The sequence below is a fragment of the Pithys albifrons genome, chromosome 11 (assembly GCF_047495875.1).
Source record: "Pithys albifrons albifrons isolate INPA30051 chromosome 11, PitAlb_v1, whole genome shotgun sequence".
Taxonomy (NCBI): Eukaryota; Metazoa; Chordata; class Aves; order Passeriformes; family Thamnophilidae; genus Pithys; species Pithys albifrons.
Window position 1 is genome coordinate 16,017,222 of NC_092468.1, and position 22,472 is coordinate 16,039,693.

The 22,472-nt window shown below is 43.9% G+C and overlaps 1 protein-coding gene across 12 annotated transcripts in view; it reads right to left on the reverse strand.

The window, feature by feature from the left end:
- The window catches only part of LPP (LIM domain containing preferred translocation partner in lipoma), a 425,132-nt gene that overhangs the window by 177,633 nt on the left and 225,027 nt on the right, over positions 1-22,472 (reverse strand). For all 12 annotated transcript variants that reach the window (XM_071566772.1, XM_071566774.1, XM_071566769.1 and 9 more), the window contains one exon: positions 13,038-13,150. In XM_071566772.1, the coding sequence (XP_071422873.1) occupies positions 13,038-13,150 (113 nt within the window). The remainder of the gene's footprint in view (positions 1-13,037; positions 13,151-22,472) is intronic.

Genomic DNA, 22,472 nt, shown 5'->3' on the forward strand with positions numbered 1-22,472 from the left:
AAAATGTTGAAAAAAAACCCAGAGAGAAAGCAGATAACAGAAAAAAGCATGAAACTAGAAGGCATCAGTCTCAAAACAAAGAAAACGGGGTAGGTGTTTTGTCACACAACACACTGCTAAGCTGTGGAACTACTTCTGCTGCAAGACTCCATGGTTGATATGAGCTTAAATGGATTTCAAAAGCAGCAGGAGAAACATGTGAAAGAAACTCCACCAAGATTCATATTAAATAAAAACTCTTGTCTGCGTCCTCCTTTTACATTTTTCTCTACCCACCAGTGATCTGATTTGGCTCTCTGACACCGCCAGGAGTTACCTCAGCTGGTGGGCACATTCCAGTCTCTGCAGGTAAATAACTGACCATCACCTTAGTGCCAGGGTTTGGACCAATACCTGGAAATCCAATTCTTCCTTCCTTGTAGCCGAGACAACAGAAATCACAGCCAACTGCACTCAGCCTCCTGGGATGCATAGATGAAAGACAGCAAAGACTTTGTTGCAGTTATGAATCTGTATGACAACAAAGATCTGTATTTCCCTAGAGATTAGTGTGACAGGCACTGCTCACATACAATACCTAGGAAACATCCTCATCCCAAGGAGCTCATTGTCAACTGGATACCAGCTCCAGGAAGGAAAAGTAGGTAGAAGGGTGGGAGCAAGGTGCTGCAACTCGGAGATACAACCAAGGTCCTTCAGGCTACCAAGATGAAGACACTAATCCACTGGGACAAGACAGCTCCTTAAAGGACACTTAATTCTGTATTTTCTGTCCTAGCCCTGACAAAGCACACCAGAAGACAACAAACCTCTCTCCAAGACATCCAAGCTGCAGCTGCAATTTCACTGCAGGATGGCGCCGATTTCATGACCAGAAGGCTGGATCCAAGTTGCTGCCATGCTGAGCAGGGCACCAGTCCCAAAACAAGCACCTTGGCTCTGCTCAGAGACAGGATGCGCAGCAGAGCCCAGGATGGCATTTCCTTGCCAGCAGCTCCTGCCTCTAGCACTGGTAGGAAGATTTTGCCACAAACACTCATGATTTGTCCAAACTTCTCAAGGGGATTTGGCCCTGGATATTAGACAAATAAGCAGAAGCAAAAAAAACAGATGCTGAGGGAACTGCATCATAGAAGTTTAGCCAAGAGACTCCATGGCCTGGGTCACAATCTGCTGAAGCACTGAGTCCAAGGCCAGTAGTGGACAACTCTGGTGATTGCAGTAGGACATGGACAACAGACCATGAGGAGATTTGTAACACTTCCTGTCCCATTGCCATCCCTCAGGACAACAGAAAGCAATTATGCAACAGGAGTAAAGACAATGCAGCCAATAGGTCAAAGCACTCAACAAGATCCTCCTCGCACCCCAGGGTATGCTTGTAGGTGCCCTGAAACTAGAGATGCCAACACAGAGGTCCTGTGCTGTCTGGTCCCCTCAGTCCCCATCTGCTTTGCCTCACAACAGTGTTATCCAGCTCCCTGCTGCCCACACCACAAACATCCACTTCTACCTTGGACATTTAAACCTGCATCCAGCTTTTTTGGGCTCCTGACCATTGTGTTTTGCCCATGGAAATAAGTCCTGGAAATGTCAAGGTTGGTTAAATGGGGCTTTTAAAACTGCAGTGCTTCCCTGGGCCTCTACACTGAAAAACGACAAACACTGTTCAGTCAACCAGAGGATCTTCATACTGTGGGCCAGCTAGACCATGGGGAAGAGGCACCGTAATCCTCAGCACATCAAAGCAACAGAATGAATTTGATAAGGAACAGTCAGGGGATGAAGAGAGAGGAGGAGTCCCACGAGCCGACATCTGCCAGAGCAGCAGACCCGACAGTCCTGAGAGTTTACTTAACATGTCTGATCAAAAGCTTTGGGAGTCTTGTCTGTGTTAAGTGCTACCAGATGTGAAATCAGCAGCAAGATGAGAAGTGTATTAATAAACTAAGGAGGCACATAAAGTTATTTGAAAACTGAATGGGGAAGATGGGGAGAGAAGGGGAAGAATAAAACCAGTTTATTTTTCCATTAAGGCAATTTAATATTCTCCGGGTGGAGTTACAATCACTCGTCCTTGGGAATTAAATTGAATTAGTGAAACACTCCTGTTCATCAGCAGAATATACAATATGAAGTGGGATATATCATTTTTTTCTTTATGCTTTCAGCTGGACAGTGCTGCCTCTTTATTTGCAGGGCAAGAACAGCTGTCCATGAAATCCTTTTGACCCAGCATGACTTTCACTGACTTTAACTAACTTTACAGCAGCAGGGAATATATCCCTTTTCTTTTAATTAATGCAATTACATTAGGACTCATTATTGACAATTATGGTGACTGTTAAAAGTTTCCCCTTTCTTTGCCCACTCCCCCACCAACTTAAAATCTGCTCCAATATCGTCACAAATTAATGTTTAATTAGCCATCATGCAGAGCCGATGTTCCCCACAGAGTATTGCTGCTTACAGAAAAACCGAGAAATAGGAGAACATAGCGGATATTTCATCATCTGCCTCCAAGGGGAACCGTAACTGAAGAGTAACCAATTACCCCAATACAGTTGGGAAGTTTAATCAATGTAGAAACCAAACAGCTCATTAAGTGTCCACTGCAATAATGGAAGAACTCCCCTCTGATTCACATGACATGAATGCTACATTTGTAAAAGATCCACCGGTGAAGTCAAAGAGCAAAGACTCCCTTCATCTCCACGTCCTTGCCAAGTCGTGATTGTCTTTTCTGGAATAAGAAAAGAGGTAAGAGGAGGATGCCTCCAACAGCATGGGATGTGTCTGACAAGTCATGAGTTACACATGTCTATGCGCAGGGCAGTCTGTCACAACCAGCCCCCCAACTCTGGATTTATATCCCATAGGGGAAGACCACACCAAGCACTGTCTCCTGCGTGGTGCTGTGCCATCCAGGAGCAAGGGAAGTGCAGAACTGCAGGTGATTTTACTCCTTTCAACACTTGTCGTGAGTCTGGCACTGACATATAGTGTTCAGTATGGGAGGCAGCATTTTTAGAACTTGTGAGACACCCCAAAAAAGCAAAAACAGCTGAAAAGGAGACACATGGAGAGCTCATTTAGTTTCACCTATGAAGGAGATTGAGTAGCTCAACAGCAATATCTAAACAGCTTCGCAGAATGAAAATGCCAGATACCAGGAGACTGTCCAACCTAGCAAACCAGAAAAACACAGAGCAGTTGGGAAGTCAAAGCAAGGGAAATTCCATTTAGAAAAAACAGAGCTATTCATTTATGTGTAATAACTGCAGGTAATTAAATGTTAAAACAAACTTCCAAAATTTCTCCACCTCTTGATGTCTGTGGTTCAAGGCTGAATGCCTTTGGTCTCCCTGGGTGACCAGGCAAAGCTTTATGATCCACGATACACACAAGGGCACAGCTGACAATTTAATGGCTCTGCCTGGCCCCCACACCGACAGAGGTGAGAAAGAAACAGCTCTGCCACATCCATAAAGATCTACTGACATCATTTTGTGTTTGCACCACTTTAACTGGAAATTAAATTTACATGAACAAACTCTATCCCACACAAGACTGCATATTGTGACAGTTAAATAAAGAGCTTTTTAAAAGGTACATGTCTCCAGCAATTTTAATCAAAAAAGATAGGTTTTGTTAAAGCTACCAATTTCAGAAAATTAAGGTTGACTGAAACTGTTTTTAAAAACCCTTTCTGGAATTTAATCACATATTGGAAACTCATATGCAGCTGCTTGTGTCACCTGCAAAAAGGCTGTATAAAACATAAGCATATGCTTCATTTTACACGTGTACTTAAGTTCTATCAACTTTAATGAAGTTTAAGCACACAGCCAAGCTTCTCTGAATTTGAGAAAGCATTCCTGAGCATGGGCTCTGAAGCTCCTATGAAATCACCACTGAGAAAGAAAGTAAAATTAAAATTGGCCAGTCAATTTTCACAGCCTGAGTAGGCACCAGGTCCAGAAATTAAACATATAATAACACACTTCTGAGTTTGTTTGCTTGTTTTGGTGTAATAGGAAGGGGTGAGTGCCAAAACGTTTGCAAGGATTCCCAGTGAACCTGGCAAAATTTCAGCAAAATGGATGTATAAAACTACATGAAAGTCAATGGCTTGGGCTCATCTTCTGCAGAAATGAGTCATGTTAAAAATCTACTATATGTCTCAAACCCAAGAAGAGGAAAATCTGGACCCTGCCTCAGTTACACGTTTTTGGAGTGGTCAGTGGCTGCAGTCCATGGGGCAGGCAAGCCTCAGCTGGGCAAACCCCACAGCTCTAATCCCCTGAGGAAGGTTCTCGCCTTAAAAAAATTTGCAATCTCATTTTCCAAACCATTAGGCCCACTTCTATGTTCCCTTCAAGGACACCAGATGTGTGTCTGGTATTGGATTTGGCCGGCTGACCATGGGGTTTTCTTTCTTTTTTAACAACTACCTCCTCGTTCAGACACCTTATGTTCTACATATCTCCTAAGTGAGAACCTCAGCTGAAGAAAATGGACCTGAATTACATAGAAAGCTGAATAACAAATAACTTGTGCTGCCCAAAGACGGCTGCAAACCCATGCAGTGAGAACCCCCAGTGTGCAGACCCCTCCCGGGTGAGCTCCAAGGTTTATTTTGATACTGTCCATATGCAGACAAATAAATGTAAGCTGCTGTCTTTCAAGAAGAATTCATGTATCCAAAAAGGTGGTGCCTCCAGTACACATTAGACCTTAGGAAATTATCCTTTAATTGAATCTCTGCTTGGGGCCAACAGAGTAACAGAAGCAAAACAGGATTTACTTCTGCACAGAAAGTGTATTCCTTATTGAAGTGTCTTTAAGAGGCTCACCTGACCTCAGAACTGACCCCACGTTGCTCCCTTACGGTAGCCCTACCACCACCCACAGGACACCTGGTTGTCTGCACAGATCTCAGCTGTGGCATCTTTCGAGAACACACAGAGAGGGGTATTTCAAGGCACAACTCTGGGAATTCGCAGAGCCAGAGACAGGGAAAGGAAAGGGAGAGCGACTCAGGAGTGAGTGTAGTAATAGAACTGAAGAGGAAGGTTAGACCTGGAATGTGACAAGACATGAGACTGTTTCCATGGCAAAAGAGACACAGAGATAAGGAAATGAAGAGAGAAGGAGCTATAGCACAGGACTGTTGAATTAAAGGAGTTTGTGCAGCACCTCTATCACTTGCTGGCTCCAGCAACACTTGGAGTTGCTACAGCTCTCCCAAACATTTATATTTTACTTCTCACACCAGTAAAACCAAAATATCGTATGACGCATTCCAGATGCTCTTCCTTACCTGTTTTTTGTTTGTTAAAGCTAATCAACATCACGCATTTACATCAGCAAATCAAACTGAAAAATACAATTGGGGAGAGTGGTCCTTCAAAGATGGAGTGTAATGACAGCAGACACGTAAAATCATGTCAGGAACAAACTGCTTCAGCTCTGGTACAACATTTCTCATTGGCATTTCTACCATCTTTTAGCTTTCTAAGCCAGTGTGCTGCACACTCTTCACAGACACATTTTCTAACAACAAAACCACTCTTCGTGTCAGCTGAAGCTGTTTTTCTCCAGCAATGGAAACTGAAAAACAGAGACAGGAACCTGCATTTCAGCCACTTCCATTCTTGGAAATCAGATGCTCTCACAACTTCTCCTTATCCACATCTCACTACTGCCAGATAGGATTTCCATCAAAAATAGGATGAAGTTTGCCTTACTCTTTGAGAAACTCCAGGGCTGCAAAACCGAATTTAGCAACAACTGAATTCTCCAATCAGTATGGCTCTATTTCCTTTGATCATGTTTGACCAAAGCTCCTTTTAATACTGCACAGGATCATAGATGGAAGCCTGACTGTCTGCTCTATCACGTTCCAGACTACCACCATGCCCAAGCAGCATGGAAAGACTTCAACTTTCTAAACAACATCTTCCAGTCCCAACCACCTTCATAGAAAAACATAATAATTTGCCTCTACAATTTTTAGCATTCCTTCTTGCTACTGACAGTCTGTTTGTTTAAGTCTTGTCACTGCATTAATGCAACACAGGCTACCCAGAATCTGAGACAAGAGCAACCCATCTTGCAAGAGATTTTTCCTAGGACCTGCTAATCCAACAGAAGATATGAATAGCACTCAGAAATTAGAAGAATGGAAATTTCTTTTGAGTTGTTCATGTTATTTCACTCTCTTCCATCATACAACTCATCTGCTTTGATGGGAGAATTCCCCCATTTTCGTTATCTTTTTATTTTCCCTCTGCTTAAATAATTCTACCGCGGATACAATGATGTATTTGCTTGCTTTTTGTCTGTCACTGACTGATACCAGCTCTGACAGGATAAAACTGCCTGCTTTTTCTGGATGTTCTCCATGCCTCCCCTATTACTTTTCACATTCATGTCTCTATTATCCATGGGTTACAGACGACCTCTCTGCCGGTGCCAGCTGTGGCTGACTCCAGCACTGGCAGTGTGACAGTGGCCCATGAAGATGTGCCCACAGGACCAAGAAGATGCCCGTCAGGGCTTATAACCTCAGGCACAGCACCAGGGAATCACAGCCTTCTGTTTGGACCCAAGCTGGCACATGTGCTGTGTCTTAGCCTGAGATGGATTTACCTTGATTGTCTCTGATCATTATAATCAGCAACATTTTCTGACCTGTCTCCTCACAACTTTTTAGAATGTCTCATACCCTTATTTACACATGATCTGTATTAGCCTTTTGCTTTTTCTGTTCCTTCTCCTTATCAAGCTGTATGGCAGAATACCAAAAGCTGCCCTCTGAAAGCATCTCCCAGCCTCAGCCACAGCCCTCCTCCCAAAGAAGACATGAGTGTGGCCAGCACAGGTCCCAGCAAATCCCAGGTGCTGGATTACTATATTAAACAATAACCTAACAAATACATTCAATAACACAGTAATAAGCATGATGAAAACAATGAGCACAGTTAACTGTTTGGATCCTTGCTTACTCTGTAGTTCCTGACAAGAGAACAACTTCAGTTGTGAAAGGCTGTCTTGCCAAGATATTAATAGGCAGGCTGGGAGATGAACAGCAGGCTTATGCCACACAATTAAAACTTTTCCAGTTTACCCTTTCAGTAAAATTTGTGGTTTATAATAAGCATCTTTGTCTATTCTGAAAAGAGTAAGGATTGGAAAGTTACATAGATGGGAACAGAGGTTCATTAAAGATTTAAAATAGAATGTGGTTTGGCATTGTAAAACAAACACGCATATAAGATGGGTTGCATCAAGAGCTGCCTGAAAGGAGTGCTCAGTGTTCCTTCTCTCTTGTGATCCTGGATCTAGTGGTCATGCTACCCACAAAAAGGGGTAAAAAAGCAGCAGGCATAAAATGTGCATGCTTGTTCCAAATAATGTAGAGGTCTGCTCAGTATCCCCGTTCATGATGAATTTCTTGTATGGATATCTACAGGGTGTAGATATATATATACACACACACACATATATATATACATATGAGAAAAATGTGCATCTTATGCCTCATGCATTCCGATATGCATCGACATATACAGATGTTATAGTAGTGATTTTTCTCACCTTAAAGCCTAGAAACCCCTATTATAGAGCAAACACATACTGACCCATAGAGACCCACTGAGCATTTAAACATACACAAAGCATACATGTTCTTTGTTTAAGTCTCATTTAGAGCACAGCACATTGCTATTCCTCAAACACATGAGGAAGGCAGGAGAGAGACAGATAAAAAGCATTCCTCCAAAGCCAAGGTTTGAGTAAGAGGGTTACCATTACCAGGTAATTTATTTATACTGTTGGACACAGCTTCAGTTTAGATAAAAGGCAGACATTTATCATACGGATTTTAATAAATCAGGTTACAAGTCACAAAAATCTGAAAAATCTGGATCTCAAATGCAAGCAATACACAGACTGTGGCTTTATTTACAGAGTTACTGGGAGCTACTGCTGCCTGCCCAGAGTGAGGCAGCCTGGCCAGCAGTGAGAGCTGCCCTGTGTTACCCACATTCCTCGCCAGCAAGCACCTACACCCAGACCAGTAATTCCGATGATTAACAAAATCTAGCACTAGAGGGAGGCTGAACACATGTTCTGCTCTCTTTGGCCTTTTCAGCTTCTCCAAACATTAACAGGCAGGTGATGTAAAGCAAGTCCAGCTCCCACAGACAGAGCTCAGTCACCAAAAAGGAGACGTGCTATTTACGGCAGCACCCCCATTGGCAAAATTCATGCTCTTTCCTCCCCAGATACACATATTTGTCACTATGTGTACCCAAAATGAAGAAGTAAATTTAAAAAAATAATAATAAAAAAATTCCTCTGTTCCGCTGTTTCTTCAGCCGGTGAGTCACAGCCCACAGAGGCTCCAACGCCGCTCGCGGGGAGCGGAGTCAGACAGCGAAACACCTGGCAGCCTCCTCCGTAACAAGGGTAAGGCTCTCGCTTCCCAGATCCACCAACACATTCCCACCTTCTCCCAGGCGCGAGCACTAGGTAGAGAGGAGACAGGTCTCCTTTGAACAGCCTTGCAAAGGAAGGCACACACGCCTTCAGATGGTGTTTTGGCTTTTCTCTTTCCAAAATTCCTTGGCAATAGGAATTTGAGCCCTTCAGCTGATTTTCTGCATATCACAACAGGGAGAAAGGACCAGTGAGTTCAGTAGGTCTGAACATGGGAATAGTTCCTTACCCATGTAGCTGCAGCCCTGCAGCTCCTCCAAGCATATAACAAGAACTGAAATATTAAACTACTTCACATTACACTTCATTCAACTGTTCAAAGTCTGATTATTTCTTCACTTTAACCCTCAACCTCAAACCAGTTCTTCACATCCTCTTTAAGATATCCCAAATTCTTCATGTGATGCTGACGGTGTTTACTCATTAATTGGCAGTTCTCACAGTAATGAGGGAGTGGGATTTAGCAGACAGAATTGCTCTGGGATGCAGGAGAGCTTGGTCCTAGGTCACCTACTCGTCAGCTTGGTGACCTAGGCAAAGCACTTTCCCTGCTCCAGCTTCCTTATCAGGAAGAGACTAGTATTTCTTTTGTAAAGCGTTTTCTGGCCTGTCAATAAAAAACACTGATGACAGGGAGAGGTTGCTGGGAAAGAGGCAATGTCCCAGTCAAACACAATCTTTTCCTTCCCAGGTTGCAGAAGCATCTCAGATCCCAAATGAAATTCAGTCCCATTTGCAGATGCAGGTATTTAGTAGCAATTTTTAAATGGGTGTTTTCCCAAGGTGGCCCCTGGCAAGTTGGCAGCTGAGGGTCACATCTGCTCTGAGCCACCCAGGTCCCTGTCCCAACATGAAATGCTGGGCTCTGAACTTCTCCTTTAAGGAGAACTGGTCATTTCAAAGCCAGTGGAGACCTGAAGGCCCCGTAGTACCCATGATCACTGAGACAGGCTTCACAAGGATGGGGCACAGGGCAGGGACTGGCTTTTCATGCCACTGTGCACAGTCTTCATCTCTAAGCAACCCTGCCTGACAAGGAAGAAGGAAATTACCAGTGTCGTGAGCAAGGGTCACTCTCTGGGAGCAAATAGGGCACTTGAGAGGTTGTCTGATGAGAGGGTTTTTTACTTTTGCTTTCCTTGGCCTGGGCAGAATGCCTGTTTTGAAACTAGAAGGCAAAAACATAATAAAAATCTGCCTCACCCCCTTCCAGATCTATCTATTTCCCTTTGACAAACAGTGATTTCATTTTTCTTCCCGTCCAGAATTTTTTTTCTTTCTTTTTTAAACTGAGCCCAGGCCAACGTGGCAAAAGCTCTTTGCTCATGTCCTTATTTGTCAAACACACCATCGCCGCGCCCTCACCACCATTCTGGGAACAAGTCCTTGAGTTTGCTGGCTGACTGCTGCCGACGGGGAACTTCCCAACACAACTCTTCCCTAGCCCAAACACACTCTTTTTAAAATAAATATTTCCTCTTCTTTCTAATTTTTTTAAGCATTCCAGTTAATAAGAAAAGAGTTTAAATTTCTTTCCCTTTTCCTCCTCAGCCCTGCTGTGAATCCGAATATGACAGACCTAGATGGGAAAACAGAAATTACAGTAAAATGCCAGATCTATCACAAAGGTATTTCATGACCCAGCCCTCCTCTGATTTCCATCAGAGTAAAAGTGAGATACTAAAGTACCTTTTTGGATCTGATCCTAAGTGGCCAGTTCCACTGTCCAAGTAGAGATCCAGAGATAAACAGGCCTATGAAAACTGGGCATGATTATTTTAACTGCTGCTCTTAAGCTACAACTTAAAACTGTAATAATCTGTGCAGCTTTTAGCTGTCTGCTATCAGTAAAACACAAAATGATAATAAACTGAATGTATATTCTGCTGTCCTCATCAACTTAACACTTAGCATAAAAAGCTTTACCCTTATTTCATAAGCTGTCATCAGCACTGGCCATCTAGAAAGAAACTTCTGAGGTAAAATGGCTGATTTGCTGTAACAGATAGATTTCAAACTCTGGAGTTGATCTGGAGGGCTCTCACCAGGTCCACACCACCCCAGGCAGCAGCTTCAGGCCTGGTCAAAGCTGAGGACAAGGGTCTGCTGCTCTAGCACTTACCTTTAGCAGTGGGCAAACTGAGACAAGGAAATGAAATGGTCTGGCATTGGAGAGCAAAATCAGACTGTTGGAGCCCAATACAACACAGGCTCATGACATCCCTGATTTCAGGCAACCACATCCTGAGAGCTAAGAAAGGATTCAAAGCAGAAGGAACACAGTCATCACTCATTCTGCTCCTTTAGCACGAGAATATCTGTCCAGAATCATGAAAATTACTGTGGTTCACAAAGGCATTGAGCAGCTTTCTTTTACCACCTGCCCTTTTCCTCCTCTCTTGGGCTTTACATCTTGCTTCAGCATGGCTTTTGCTGCTTCTGAAAGATAAGGAGCTGATCTTGCAACACAAAACCCAGATGGCCCCTGACTTTAGCCCTGACTTTTATCTGGTCCTGATCTCCTACAGAGGACAGTGGGGAAAAGAAAGGGGAATAGGTGACAAGACAGCACAGGTTAAAGGCAGGGAGTCATGTTTGCTCCATTAAGAATATGTCTGGGGTAGTAACAGGCAGGAGTGCTTGGGGGAAACTGGTAGGCTTGCCTTCCTCCTAACATGATACCATGCAAAGGAATCTTGCTCTAACCAAACTTCTGCCAAAACCCAATGCTGAACACAGCTCCATCCCCAGTTTCCCCAAGCCAGAGAGAAAGGGTGTGACGAATAGCAATTTCATGAGCTCAGTGTCTTGTTGGGTGGTTCTACCAACAGCCACGTTCCACGACAGCTCTGAGTGTCTCAAGGCACACTTTTGGTCCCATGGCACGAGTGAGGCATGAGGAGCTGAAGACATGAGCTCCATTTTGAGCAACCTGGGAAGGGGGAAACCTGACCCTGACGAATCACATGAGGCACCACAACCCCTTCCCACTACCCAGACTTCTGTGCAGGCAGCCATGCAGGCAGTGCCTTGCCTTCACCAGGAGCCTGCTGCTCCACGTTTTCCCAGGGCACTCTGGAAGCTCCCCCACTCCCATGAGGACCACTCATCTCAGAGAGATAAAAGACAAAACAACACTTGCTGGGGAATTACTTCATTCCCCCAAGGCTGGGAAAAGCCATGCTCTGCACTTGGCCAATGTCCCTGACTGGCTGCAGCCTTTCCTGGCAATGGAGAGCATAATCCCCATTAACCCCTTCCTGCTCAAAGGCTGCTTCCAATGCTGAACCCACTGCAGGAACAGGTTGAGGCTCTGCTATAGCATCTGAACATCTTGCCACAGGCAAGAGATCACAGAAAGCCCATGAGGGAGGGAAATGTTTTCTTTTTACCAAGGCACAAATTGACTCTAGAGTTTGTGAGAGGGTCAGGACCTAAGTCAGGTCTCTTGAATCCTGTTTAATGTCTGACTGCTGGCCTGTTCTCAGGTTCAAACCCACCGAGAGACACAGGATTGCCACAATCTTCCAGGGCCATCAAGGGCAGCTGCATGGCTGTCAGTACGTGGTTACACAATTCTCACTAGCCTCAAAACTAGACCACGCTCTCTTTGTTCTCACTGCTCCTCACAGAAGGCTCTTTCAGACCTTTGGAGCCTCAGTGCTTAGCAAATTTCTAAACACCAGCATGAAGGTACTTCTGGCAAGCTCAGCCTCTTCTGTTCCTGCACAAGCACTCACACAGAGCTGAATTAGGGGCTTATTCCCCAAATGTATTTCAAAGTTGCACCCATACCCCTCCTCAGCCTTCTTTTCACTCAGCTAACAAGCCAAACTCTTCTAGCCTCCACTAGCAAGATCAGCTTGTCACTCCTTGATCACCTTGACTGCCTGTCCCTGCAGTCTGAATACATCTCTCCAGAAAGTGCCTGAGCAAACACAACAGTACCTGGCACTCCAGGCAAGCTTGCCATGTCTGCACAAAGGTGTTCATAGTATGTCTACATCCACCTTGGACATGCCATCATCACCTGAGGCATTTTAGAAGTCGCATTTTCATCCAGATGGAAAATCTAAAAGATCCAATCCAGCAGAGAGGGGGTCAAAAGGATCTCAGTGACACCACTGACGCCTGGGCCAGGGCCTATTTGCTTCACTTAATTTCAGGCATCGAAACAAAGCACTTTTAGGATCAGATTACTGCCCTGAAGTCTCTCCATAGTCCATGGAAGGAGATGGCCATTTGAGAAAACAATTCATTCTGGGAAGGTTTTACTCCCATTCACCATCACAAGGACAGAAAGCAATTAGTCTTCTAATTCAAGCCGGATGGGAAAAATCCTTTAATAACCCAGAAAGTTTTGAATGGAAATATCCCCTGTTTGAAAAGCACAGCTTGCTAAAGTTGAATTGGTTATTCCTGACACATGATTTTTAACTACAGAAGTTTGCCACTTCATTTTAGCATCATTCATTCATTTCCACAACTTCCAGATCAGTTCTGCATGAATGATAAAATTCTTGTCTTCTTACCTGCACATTGTAAGTAACATCATCCAGAGGGGGTGGGGGAGGAAAGGCACCTTGTGATGATGTGATGTTCCCGAGGTCATCCACAGGAGGTGGCGGGGGAGGAAGAAAGTCCCCTAGGAAAGAGAATGGGACAATTTAGGCTCACCAGCAATTCCCATGTCATTACATGGATGATGAGGATGAACTCTGCCTTACTCGCAGCTGTGCCAATTGGCACAGGACAAAACTCATTGTTTAACCATTAAATCTGCAACCTGCACCCACCGCTGTTTCAGGAGGTGGCTATGACAGCTCAGTAACACTGACAGATTGCTTAGAGGTGCTCAGACTGCACAGCAAAAGGTGACATTCCACAAAGCCTGAAGGCACAAATAAGCAGCTCCATAGATTGAAATTGTATCTCAAACCTGCCACAGGCAAGTACAAAACTTGCAATAATGAACAGCCCATGTCTAACCTTGCAATGGATCCTATCCAATTCACTCCACCTGTGTGCTAAACTATGCCAGCTCTTCTTGATCCCCACAAAGACAGCATCAGGTGCTGTCTAAAAGCAGGGATTCCCTGCTGCAGAAGACACACAGAGGGCTGGAGCTGGAATCCAAAATCTAGACTTGCCCATTTCCTGCATCTCTGCTTCTGGCGGGCAGCCACACTCTTTGCATCATCCTCTCCCTATTGGAACTTTATAGCTTCATGTAAAGAGTTTCTGGGATGATTACAGGGTCTTCTCAGTGACAACACCACGTGACAGTCCAGTTGCAAGCACAGAAGCATCCATCTCTTTTAAATTGGGAAGATTTTTACAAGGGAGCTGATGTACAAAATTTCTACACTTCAGTTTGCTCATCCTAAAATTCCAGAAGTCCTGATGGGATGACAAAGTAGCATACTGGCTCTGAAGCCATCCAGCTTAGCAGAAATGGGAGATGGAAGCTGAGAGTTATCCTTGAGAACTTCATGAGACAGGGGAGCAGAAAGAAGAAAGAAAACATGGGCAGCGCAGCACTGATTGCAGGCACCAGGACACCAGGCTACCAGGCTCTCAAAGCACCTCCTAGGGGTGGAAAAAGTGTGTTTGCCATTAATACTGGATGTGTCTCCTGAGAAGGCAGCTGCCTGCAATTTGGACCACTTTGGTATGTTTTCATTTCTTCTTATGATGCTTGATGCTGCAAGTAGAGCTGTTTGTAGTTGGCTCTCCAGTGTGCAGCACCTGGCATGGAAGTTTCAGATTAATAAAAGTGTGATTCTTCACATATATAGGCACTGTTTCTTTTGGAGGATTTTACCCCTTTTGGAAGGAAATATGAGCTGCCTACTTGACCCTCTATATCTCCATGCAGGATCAGCTGCCTCCAGCTAGGGGTCCTCAGCACCACCCCCAAATGCCAAAGAGCAGGCTCTGCTGAGAGAGGTGTTGAGCCAAACCCCTGTAACCCACAGTCCTCTGGGCCACCTGTGCCCAGGGTCAAAGCCCTGAGCTCAGTCCACCCCAGGCACAGGCACCAGCTGGGCAGCACCACCGGCACAGCACCTCCATGCAATCTGCCATGGGAAACAGATGGGTCTGCAGCCCTGGAAACATTTTCTGTTCTATTTCAAATCACTTTATAAAAGACACAAACTCCCCCTAGGACTTTCAAGGATGTTATTTCCCAGGAAAGTAATTTCTTCCCATTTTCCCCAAAGTGAGCATGGATGGGACTCAAAAAAACCCCCTCTGAATTCCTAAGAAAGTAACATCCTAAATACAGATGCTCAAAGACAGCTCGAAAACAACATACTGAAAACTAATTTAAGACAGCCATGCCGCTCCAATACATAAAAAAATCCCATGAAACCTATTGGCTCATGCTATTGTACAGTTCAGGATTCATTTTTTAAAAATTATGTCCAATAACATCTGCAGTATCCTCATCTTTGGCCTGTAATTAATCCAATCTTTTTTTCAAATCATGTGAAATACAATACAGAGTAAAAAGAAAAATAGAAAGATTTAGAAATTAGTAGCTGAGTGTTTAGTTCTAAAAAAATGCTGGGATGTTTGAGTGCTAAGTAAACTTTTCTCCTTTGCTCTGAAAATGACCCTCCAACCAGCCAACGTGATTTTGCAAACAAATTCAACTCCCACGGACACACACTTCCCAAAGAATATGCTTTAGATGATGTTTCTCCAGTTAGTCCTGGCTCCAATGCCGGAGACTGATCTGCCTGCACAGCACATTAGTCAAACACTCTTGCTGCTTTATTACAACCATTCAAAACACCTAAGAAAAACTGAGGTAGAGAATGTGTTGGAGAGGATGAGACAGGGAAAAGGGCAGATTTTGTGCATAAACAGTAGGGAAAAATAACAAGTGCTGTAATAGAAGGGGGAAACAATGACTGTTAGAACAACTACAAACCAAATACCATTTTGTCCCTTTGGAAGATTCCACCTGAAAGAAAAAAACATTGGCAAGATTTTTCAGAAAAGGAGCAAAGGACAGAAAAAGAGAAGAATCCTCTCTTAGAATTTGGAAGAAAATACTCTTCTTTGCAGTAGGAGACAGCTGGCTTGACTGCATCCCAGACTAGCTCTGTTGATTCTGTCCCGTGTTAGATAAGCTGCTGGCTCCACTCTCCCCACAAATGGGAAGGTTTCTAGACTGGGAAGCAGAGACCAGATGCCTGATGAACTTGGGGGACCTTGCAGATGTTTGGCCTTTTCCTGGTCCTCTGCAAACAGATGGGCTTTTCTCCTTCACAGCTTTAGTTATTTATTCTGCCACTGCACTTTCCTCTTTCCCACACACAGCCACAGGACCCGATGCTGTTCCCACTGCACTCACAGGAGAGTATTCCCTCGGATGCAGGAGGGAAAGCTGTTACTGCATTATTATTATTATTATTATTATTATTATTGGCATTGCTGGAAGTTTCCCTCCGGCAGAAAGGGAAGCATGCAAAGACAAAAATCTGTGTCCTAAGCAGCATATGATTCTAGATGACATGTGGAAGAAACAGGTCTAAATTTGAGGGAGTAAAAGAGGAGCTTCCATTCCCTATAAGCAGAGTGTCCCTAGAATGTTCCTTGGGGACCTTCCCTGAACGCCAAAGCTTTGCAAGCCAGACAGATTTCACTTCCTTAGAGCTGGGCAAGCTGTGGGAGGAAGCAGGAAAATCCATACTCAGGAGAAGCATATCACTGCCACATATTGCTGACCACCTTCAGCATCAGACTGCTACATGGGCAGCTCCCTGGGGCAGGGACTGTCCCCTGGTCTGCATGGATGCACCAGCAGCTGCAGGGGAATGGGGCTCTGGGTTACCAGTTAACCATGGGATGGTGCAGGGCACCTCCCAGCCTGAGCCTCAACCTCTCCTGACTGATTTAACCTGGTTATGAATAAGGGATATGACGAGCAAATGGCTCATTAGTATTGATCATTGTTCAGCACCAAGGCTGGCATTTTGGTTGCCTTTCACTTGGCATCAGCCTGAACACTTGGACGTACTTCAAGTTATAAGAGCGACTGCACTGAGTTCTGTCAACAAAGAGACATCAAGGCACCTTCAGAAAGCAATTTGTACTTCAAGGCAGGTGAAGAGACTTGCCTTTTGACAGCAAGTCTCCCCACGGAGGCAGCCTGGGGCAGGCACGTTTGGAGGTAGGACATCCTGTCCCTCCTCGCACTGCAGCCCAGCCTGCCTTCAGCTCTTACAATGAGAAATCTCTACCCATTCCATACATTTAGCAGAGAAAATAAACAGTCCTTGTTGCAACAGCTACTTGTTTCTTCTTCTTACAGCTGTGAAGACCATGACTCAACCTTCGAAGGGGCTGTGCAGTGAGACACATGAACCAGCTCAGTTATTTCAGATACAACGGCGCAACATGCCGTGAAACTGCAGCTCTGAGCTCTCCTCTCAGCCCCGTGCCTGCTCCTGCGCCGGAGCATCACCCGCTGCAACCACGAGAGATGACACACTGTCAGTCCCGGTAATGCACCACTCTAAGCAATATAATGTTAGCATATTGTACATACAAGTAATTAGAAAATAAGTGAGTCCATCATGGCTATGCTGGGAAACTACAGCAGAGCCATAAGGAAAAGTGATCCCTCCAGGCCACAGCCTGGCTTCTGGCTCCAATTGAATTTGTGCCATTGCAGATGCACTTGCAAGGTGTTACCCTTCTCTGCCCCAAAATTTCCTCTCTTACACTTTCCAAGGAGATTTAGGCATTACATTTTAAGTATACAAACAAAAGATTGTTCAAAGCCTCAACAGGCATCTACATCAGCACAAGCCTGTCAGGCTGAACAGAAACTGGTAACATTTTTGCCACTGGCTGCTTGATGCCTTCTGGGTCCAAATACAAGCTGAGAAAAACATTCTCCCTCATGCACCAAGCACTGCTCTCACTTACACTCTACCTTTTAGATTTTTAAGAGCACTTCAGTTTTTGCTGGATCAGGGTTGTGTCTCAGGTCTTTGTTTTCAGGAGATATATCTGACAGTCAACAAATGAATTGCAGCACAGAAATTGCCTTCCCCCTTGACAGACGCAGTTGTTTAGACATGAAGATTTGCAGCTTTGGAACTTCTGGAAATGAAGAAGGTCTCACATGTTCAGTAAGAAGAGACTCTTTAGGGAAAAATCCCAACAGAAACACAAAAACTCAAAACAGCTTTTTATCTCTGAAACAATAAGTTATTGAAACCTATTGCTCTGGATTTCTTCCAGTGTTACTAGAGCCAGAAAAAGGTACAAAATCCTTCAGGAGTAGTAGACTGAAAAAAAATGGGTTCACAGACTGACATCTGAGGACTATATGCCCATATGTTTTTCATTTTATTTCTTCCAGGCAAAAACCCCCATTCTCATTGTCATCTTGATAATTTCTGACCCTGAAGTTGGTCCAGAATTAGTCTGAATCACCTGAAAAACACAGCTCAACCCTGACTCAGAGACCAGACTAAGGATACAAATGGAGCAAACGACTCCTGATGTGTTTCTGTTCTGATCCAAATGGTCTCCACTTGGCACAGTGCTGAGCCAGACACTGCCCAGCCAAGTATTTACCTTTTACTGCAGAAAGCCAAAGCTGGGTATTTGTGTTATACATTGAAACAATTAAGATTTACATCTAAACCCTAATTCACTGAGCACAAGGCTAAAATATGGTTGACTGAGGCTACCATGAACCTGTATTCCAGAATAACTACTGCAAAAGCCTGGAGAATATCAGTTTTACTAAGTGGTCTGGGAAACTTCATACTGCAAAGTGATGCCACAGGATTTTTATAGAGAACTTCAGCTAGATGTGACCTGGTGGCTCTTAGGTGTGAACACACATCTTACTAAGTTTCCCAAAGTGAATATTTTCCTTTAACATCTGTGCTTAATACACATCACTAGACAAGGAAAGCACATGATTAAAATAATGTTTTGGTCACAACCACATTGTGAGAGGTCATTGACACCACTCAGTGCAGGGGAAGCTGTTGCATGATGACACATCAGGTCCTCAATCCACCCAAACATACCACATTGGCCTGTGATTCCTAAAATAATGCACTTCCAACAACCCAAAGCACTGTTTAAATTACCACTCTAACCAATCAATAATCCTACCATTTCAACTGCTTGTGCTAATCAGCTACTGTATTTATACACATGAAGGAGAAAAAAAAAGCCCCACACTGGCTAATTTCATCCTCTGCATTTAAAAAAGGAATACTGTGTCAGGTAGTTGCACTGAAAATTTACTTCACCACCTGCTAGCTGAAATATTGCTTTTATGGATTTATATTGTATTAAAAGGTCACTGGCTGTTTAAGTCTTAAACAGTTTTAATCATTCTAAAAGTCTCTTAACAGTAAGAAAAGGAAGCTCAGAACAAACAGCAGCAGGGATTCTAATTAAAAGGGCCAATTCATCTAATTTTATTTGGGGTTAATTATTCAGGATTCACTCTCTGATGTGTAAGGAATAGCAATTAGTAATTTTAGTGATTTGAGGAACATTGGAGGTGTAATCAGTTAAAATGAGTGAGTGTTTACAACACAAGATGTTGAATTAGTTTCTCACAGCTGGAGAACAGGAACATTAGTCCCCTACAGTTCAGGACTATGAATCGCAGTCCTGCTTAAAATATTCTCCTCAAATAAAAATAAAAAAAAAAACCACACCACACGCCAACAATCATCTGGTAATTTTGTTTACTACATGGAAAGTCAATAGGCAATGTGTACCATGGCAGTTTATGCATCCTCACCTTCACCTTCACTCTGCCATCCAACTACTCAGACCCCTGGGATTCACTGGAAACAATTCCCAGCAATTTTCTTATCTGTACAACTCCAGTCGGACTACCACCCTCCTGCTTTTCACCACAGCTGGCTGAGATAATGGAAGAAGCAGCCTGTGAAACTTTGAAATGTTAATTAACTTCAGCGGTTAAATATACAGAAGAAAAATGACCGTGCGATTAACTTAAAACCTCTAGGTACAATTCCTCCTGCAAACACAAATCCAAAATAGCTCTGCTGAAATTGCTCTGGATTTCTTCCAGTGTTACTCGAGCCAGAATAAGGTACTAAAGCTTTCAGGAGTAGCAGATGAGACTCTGATGGGGACAGAGGAGCCGAGTGGGAGAGTGCCAACAGGGAAATCCAGCACTGGCTGCTTTCACATTTGGGTCTGAGCTGAGGCAGCAGTTCAAAAGCCATTTTTTACCCTCTCTCAAGAGGTAACTGGGCTTTACCACCATTCAGGCATAGCCAGGTGCTTCAGTGGGACTGAAGGCTGGACCCCTTGCACTGACACAAGTTTGTGACTGTTAAAAGGAGCAGCATTGGCACACCACGTCAGGCTCACTGCAAGTGGTGCAGCTTTTAGTGAGTAACTCAATTTAGGAAAAACAGATGCTGTGTTTACTGTCCTATACAAAGATCTTTTGCTCCAGCTTTGGTCACCAACAGGGGAAATTCCCTCCACCCTAGGGTTCACAACAGAACTCACTGACCTCCCTCTCAAAACACCCCAAAGGCAGTAATTAGCACAAGGGTAGGAAACAAGGGCTCAGTTCCCCAAATTATGCAAAATCTCAGCTGCTTCGCCACAGTGGGTGCCCCCCATTGTGAAAACAATGGGGTTTTTTGATGAGACTGCGTTTTCATTCAGCTGATGGCTGCAGACACCAAGCCGTGCCATCCTTCCCAGCAAATCCTGCAGCACCAGTGGCCACAGGGAGGGGCAGGCAGGTACAACCCAGTGCTGGGTTGTCCTCCCCTACCCACATCAGCCGAACATCCTACACATCGCACTTGCAATACACACCATTAAACACAAAGCCATCGATACAAGGCTACATTTTGACACTTCATCTTATTTTTCCAGGGGACTGTGGGGCAGAGCACTCCAGCCAATGTGCCACACCAACCTTTCCACCACAGAGGTGACTTACTTTGCTCACCTCAACAACTTGTTTTCTAGCAAGTACACCAGCTCTGCTCCCACTCTGAACACATCACACGTTGCAGTGATCTCAGTAATGCTGATGTCTGCTAAGATGAGAGGTCTGCTAGTCTCAGAACTCAGCTCTGTGGAAAATACACTGGTCCTTTACCAAAGCTTAGTGAAAGACTAAAGTTGAGCCAATGCAAGAAACTGCCCATGGCACTGTAAAATTTTCATTAAAATCTGTGCTAAAACAGAAAATGGAAGAAAAGCCATAAGATTACAGAAAAGCTCTAAGCACCATTCCTTGTCACAGACTTATTTTAGGAGGTTGGGGATGTCACTGAACTCCACCATGCCTCTGTCCACAGGTAGGAAAAGCTTTCCTTTGCCTTCTCTCCAGTGTTTGTTTGTAGAAGAAAGCATCGAGTGTCTTCCTTGTGCAGCAATTAGTATGGGATACCACATTAAGTACCAGCTGCTCAGGTCCAATAACAGGGACAAAAGTAGTTCTGAATGTTTTTTTTTTAAAGTGACAGAAAACAGCCCACTAAGATGAAGAGATTTCCACACAAACAAGTGGAAACCAGGGCATCTAAATCAGAAAAGCAAACTCTGTCCTGAAGGAGAAACAGGCTGCATTCCCACACACACTGCAGAGGGAATGGTCCAAGAAACAACTCAATGAGGGAAACACTGCCTCACTCAGAACAAAACTGGAACAGGTTATCTATCTGTTTATTAGATTATAATGTTGAACTTATTTGTTCTTTGCTAAGAGCTTCTGACAAGAGTTGACATATGCATTAATTTACTAAAGAGAGATGTTGTGAAGGAGTTGAAAAAAAACGAGCTACGCCACTGGATTAGGACCTCATTTTCCGTGGCTGCTGTTGCACACCACAATGAAAATGAGTCTGTTTTTTGGTCAGCTTTCTCCCTTGAGGCGGCAGACAAGGAAGACGCAGACCATGTCCGTCAGATACAACCTATCTTATCTCCAACCAAACCCTCTCAGTGCCTAGTGATGAAATACAAAACACTGCACAGATCACAAACATCTCCCAGAGCTCTTCACTGCCAAGGGACTTCCTCAAGTTGTGGAAGTTGAAGCCAAGAGTTTTAAGCAATGTTGGATTTATCTTTGCCTATAACTGTTTTTGTATTGTTTTCCCATTTGGGGGGCAAAATGCAATCTGAGCAGTCACAGGAAACCCATGTGCTGCAGCCTTGGCTTGAGCCTCGCAGTCAGCAGTGGTCTGTGCTGCAGAACATCTGGAAGTGCTGGATCCAGTCCCCTTGCCCAGCATGCAGAGTAGAGGGACAACAAAAACCACTGTCATAAGCAGCCCATCCCTGGGTGATGGTTCAACCTTCCTGCAATGTGTCCTCTTCACTAAATCTTCTGCTCCTTGTTTGAGAGACTGGAGCAAAAATACCAAGTGCATGTGCAGTGCTCACATGAACTGATCAAACCAATCTCCAAAGACTGCCTTTAAAACTGGGTCATTTAACTCCTCCCATCCTCTTTGCCACACCTCCCTACATAATGCTTACAAACATCCAAAATTGGAAAGACTAAAGAAAAATGCATCTTCATGAGATGTATCTCAATTCACTATTTACACTAATACAAACAGCAGTGGCTTTCTTCCTTCTATTGCAGATAGTCAGGGTGACCAGAAAAGTAACTAGATTTTCTTCCTGCTATACAAAATAATTGCTTTTGTATTCACCAGTGTGAGTTAAATAGTAAATTACATCCTTAATCCCTGGAGATAATTTAAGATAACATTAAGTGTCTGATACATAGGATTCCCCTCTACCTCTAGCCAAAATAAACGGCTAATGCTCCATACCCAAATTTTAGGGACATGGTTTAGTGGTGGACTTGGCAATGTTCAGTTAACAACTGGATGTGATGACCTTGAAGATTTTTTCCAACCTAAACAATTCTGTGATTCCACCTCCATATATAAATTTAT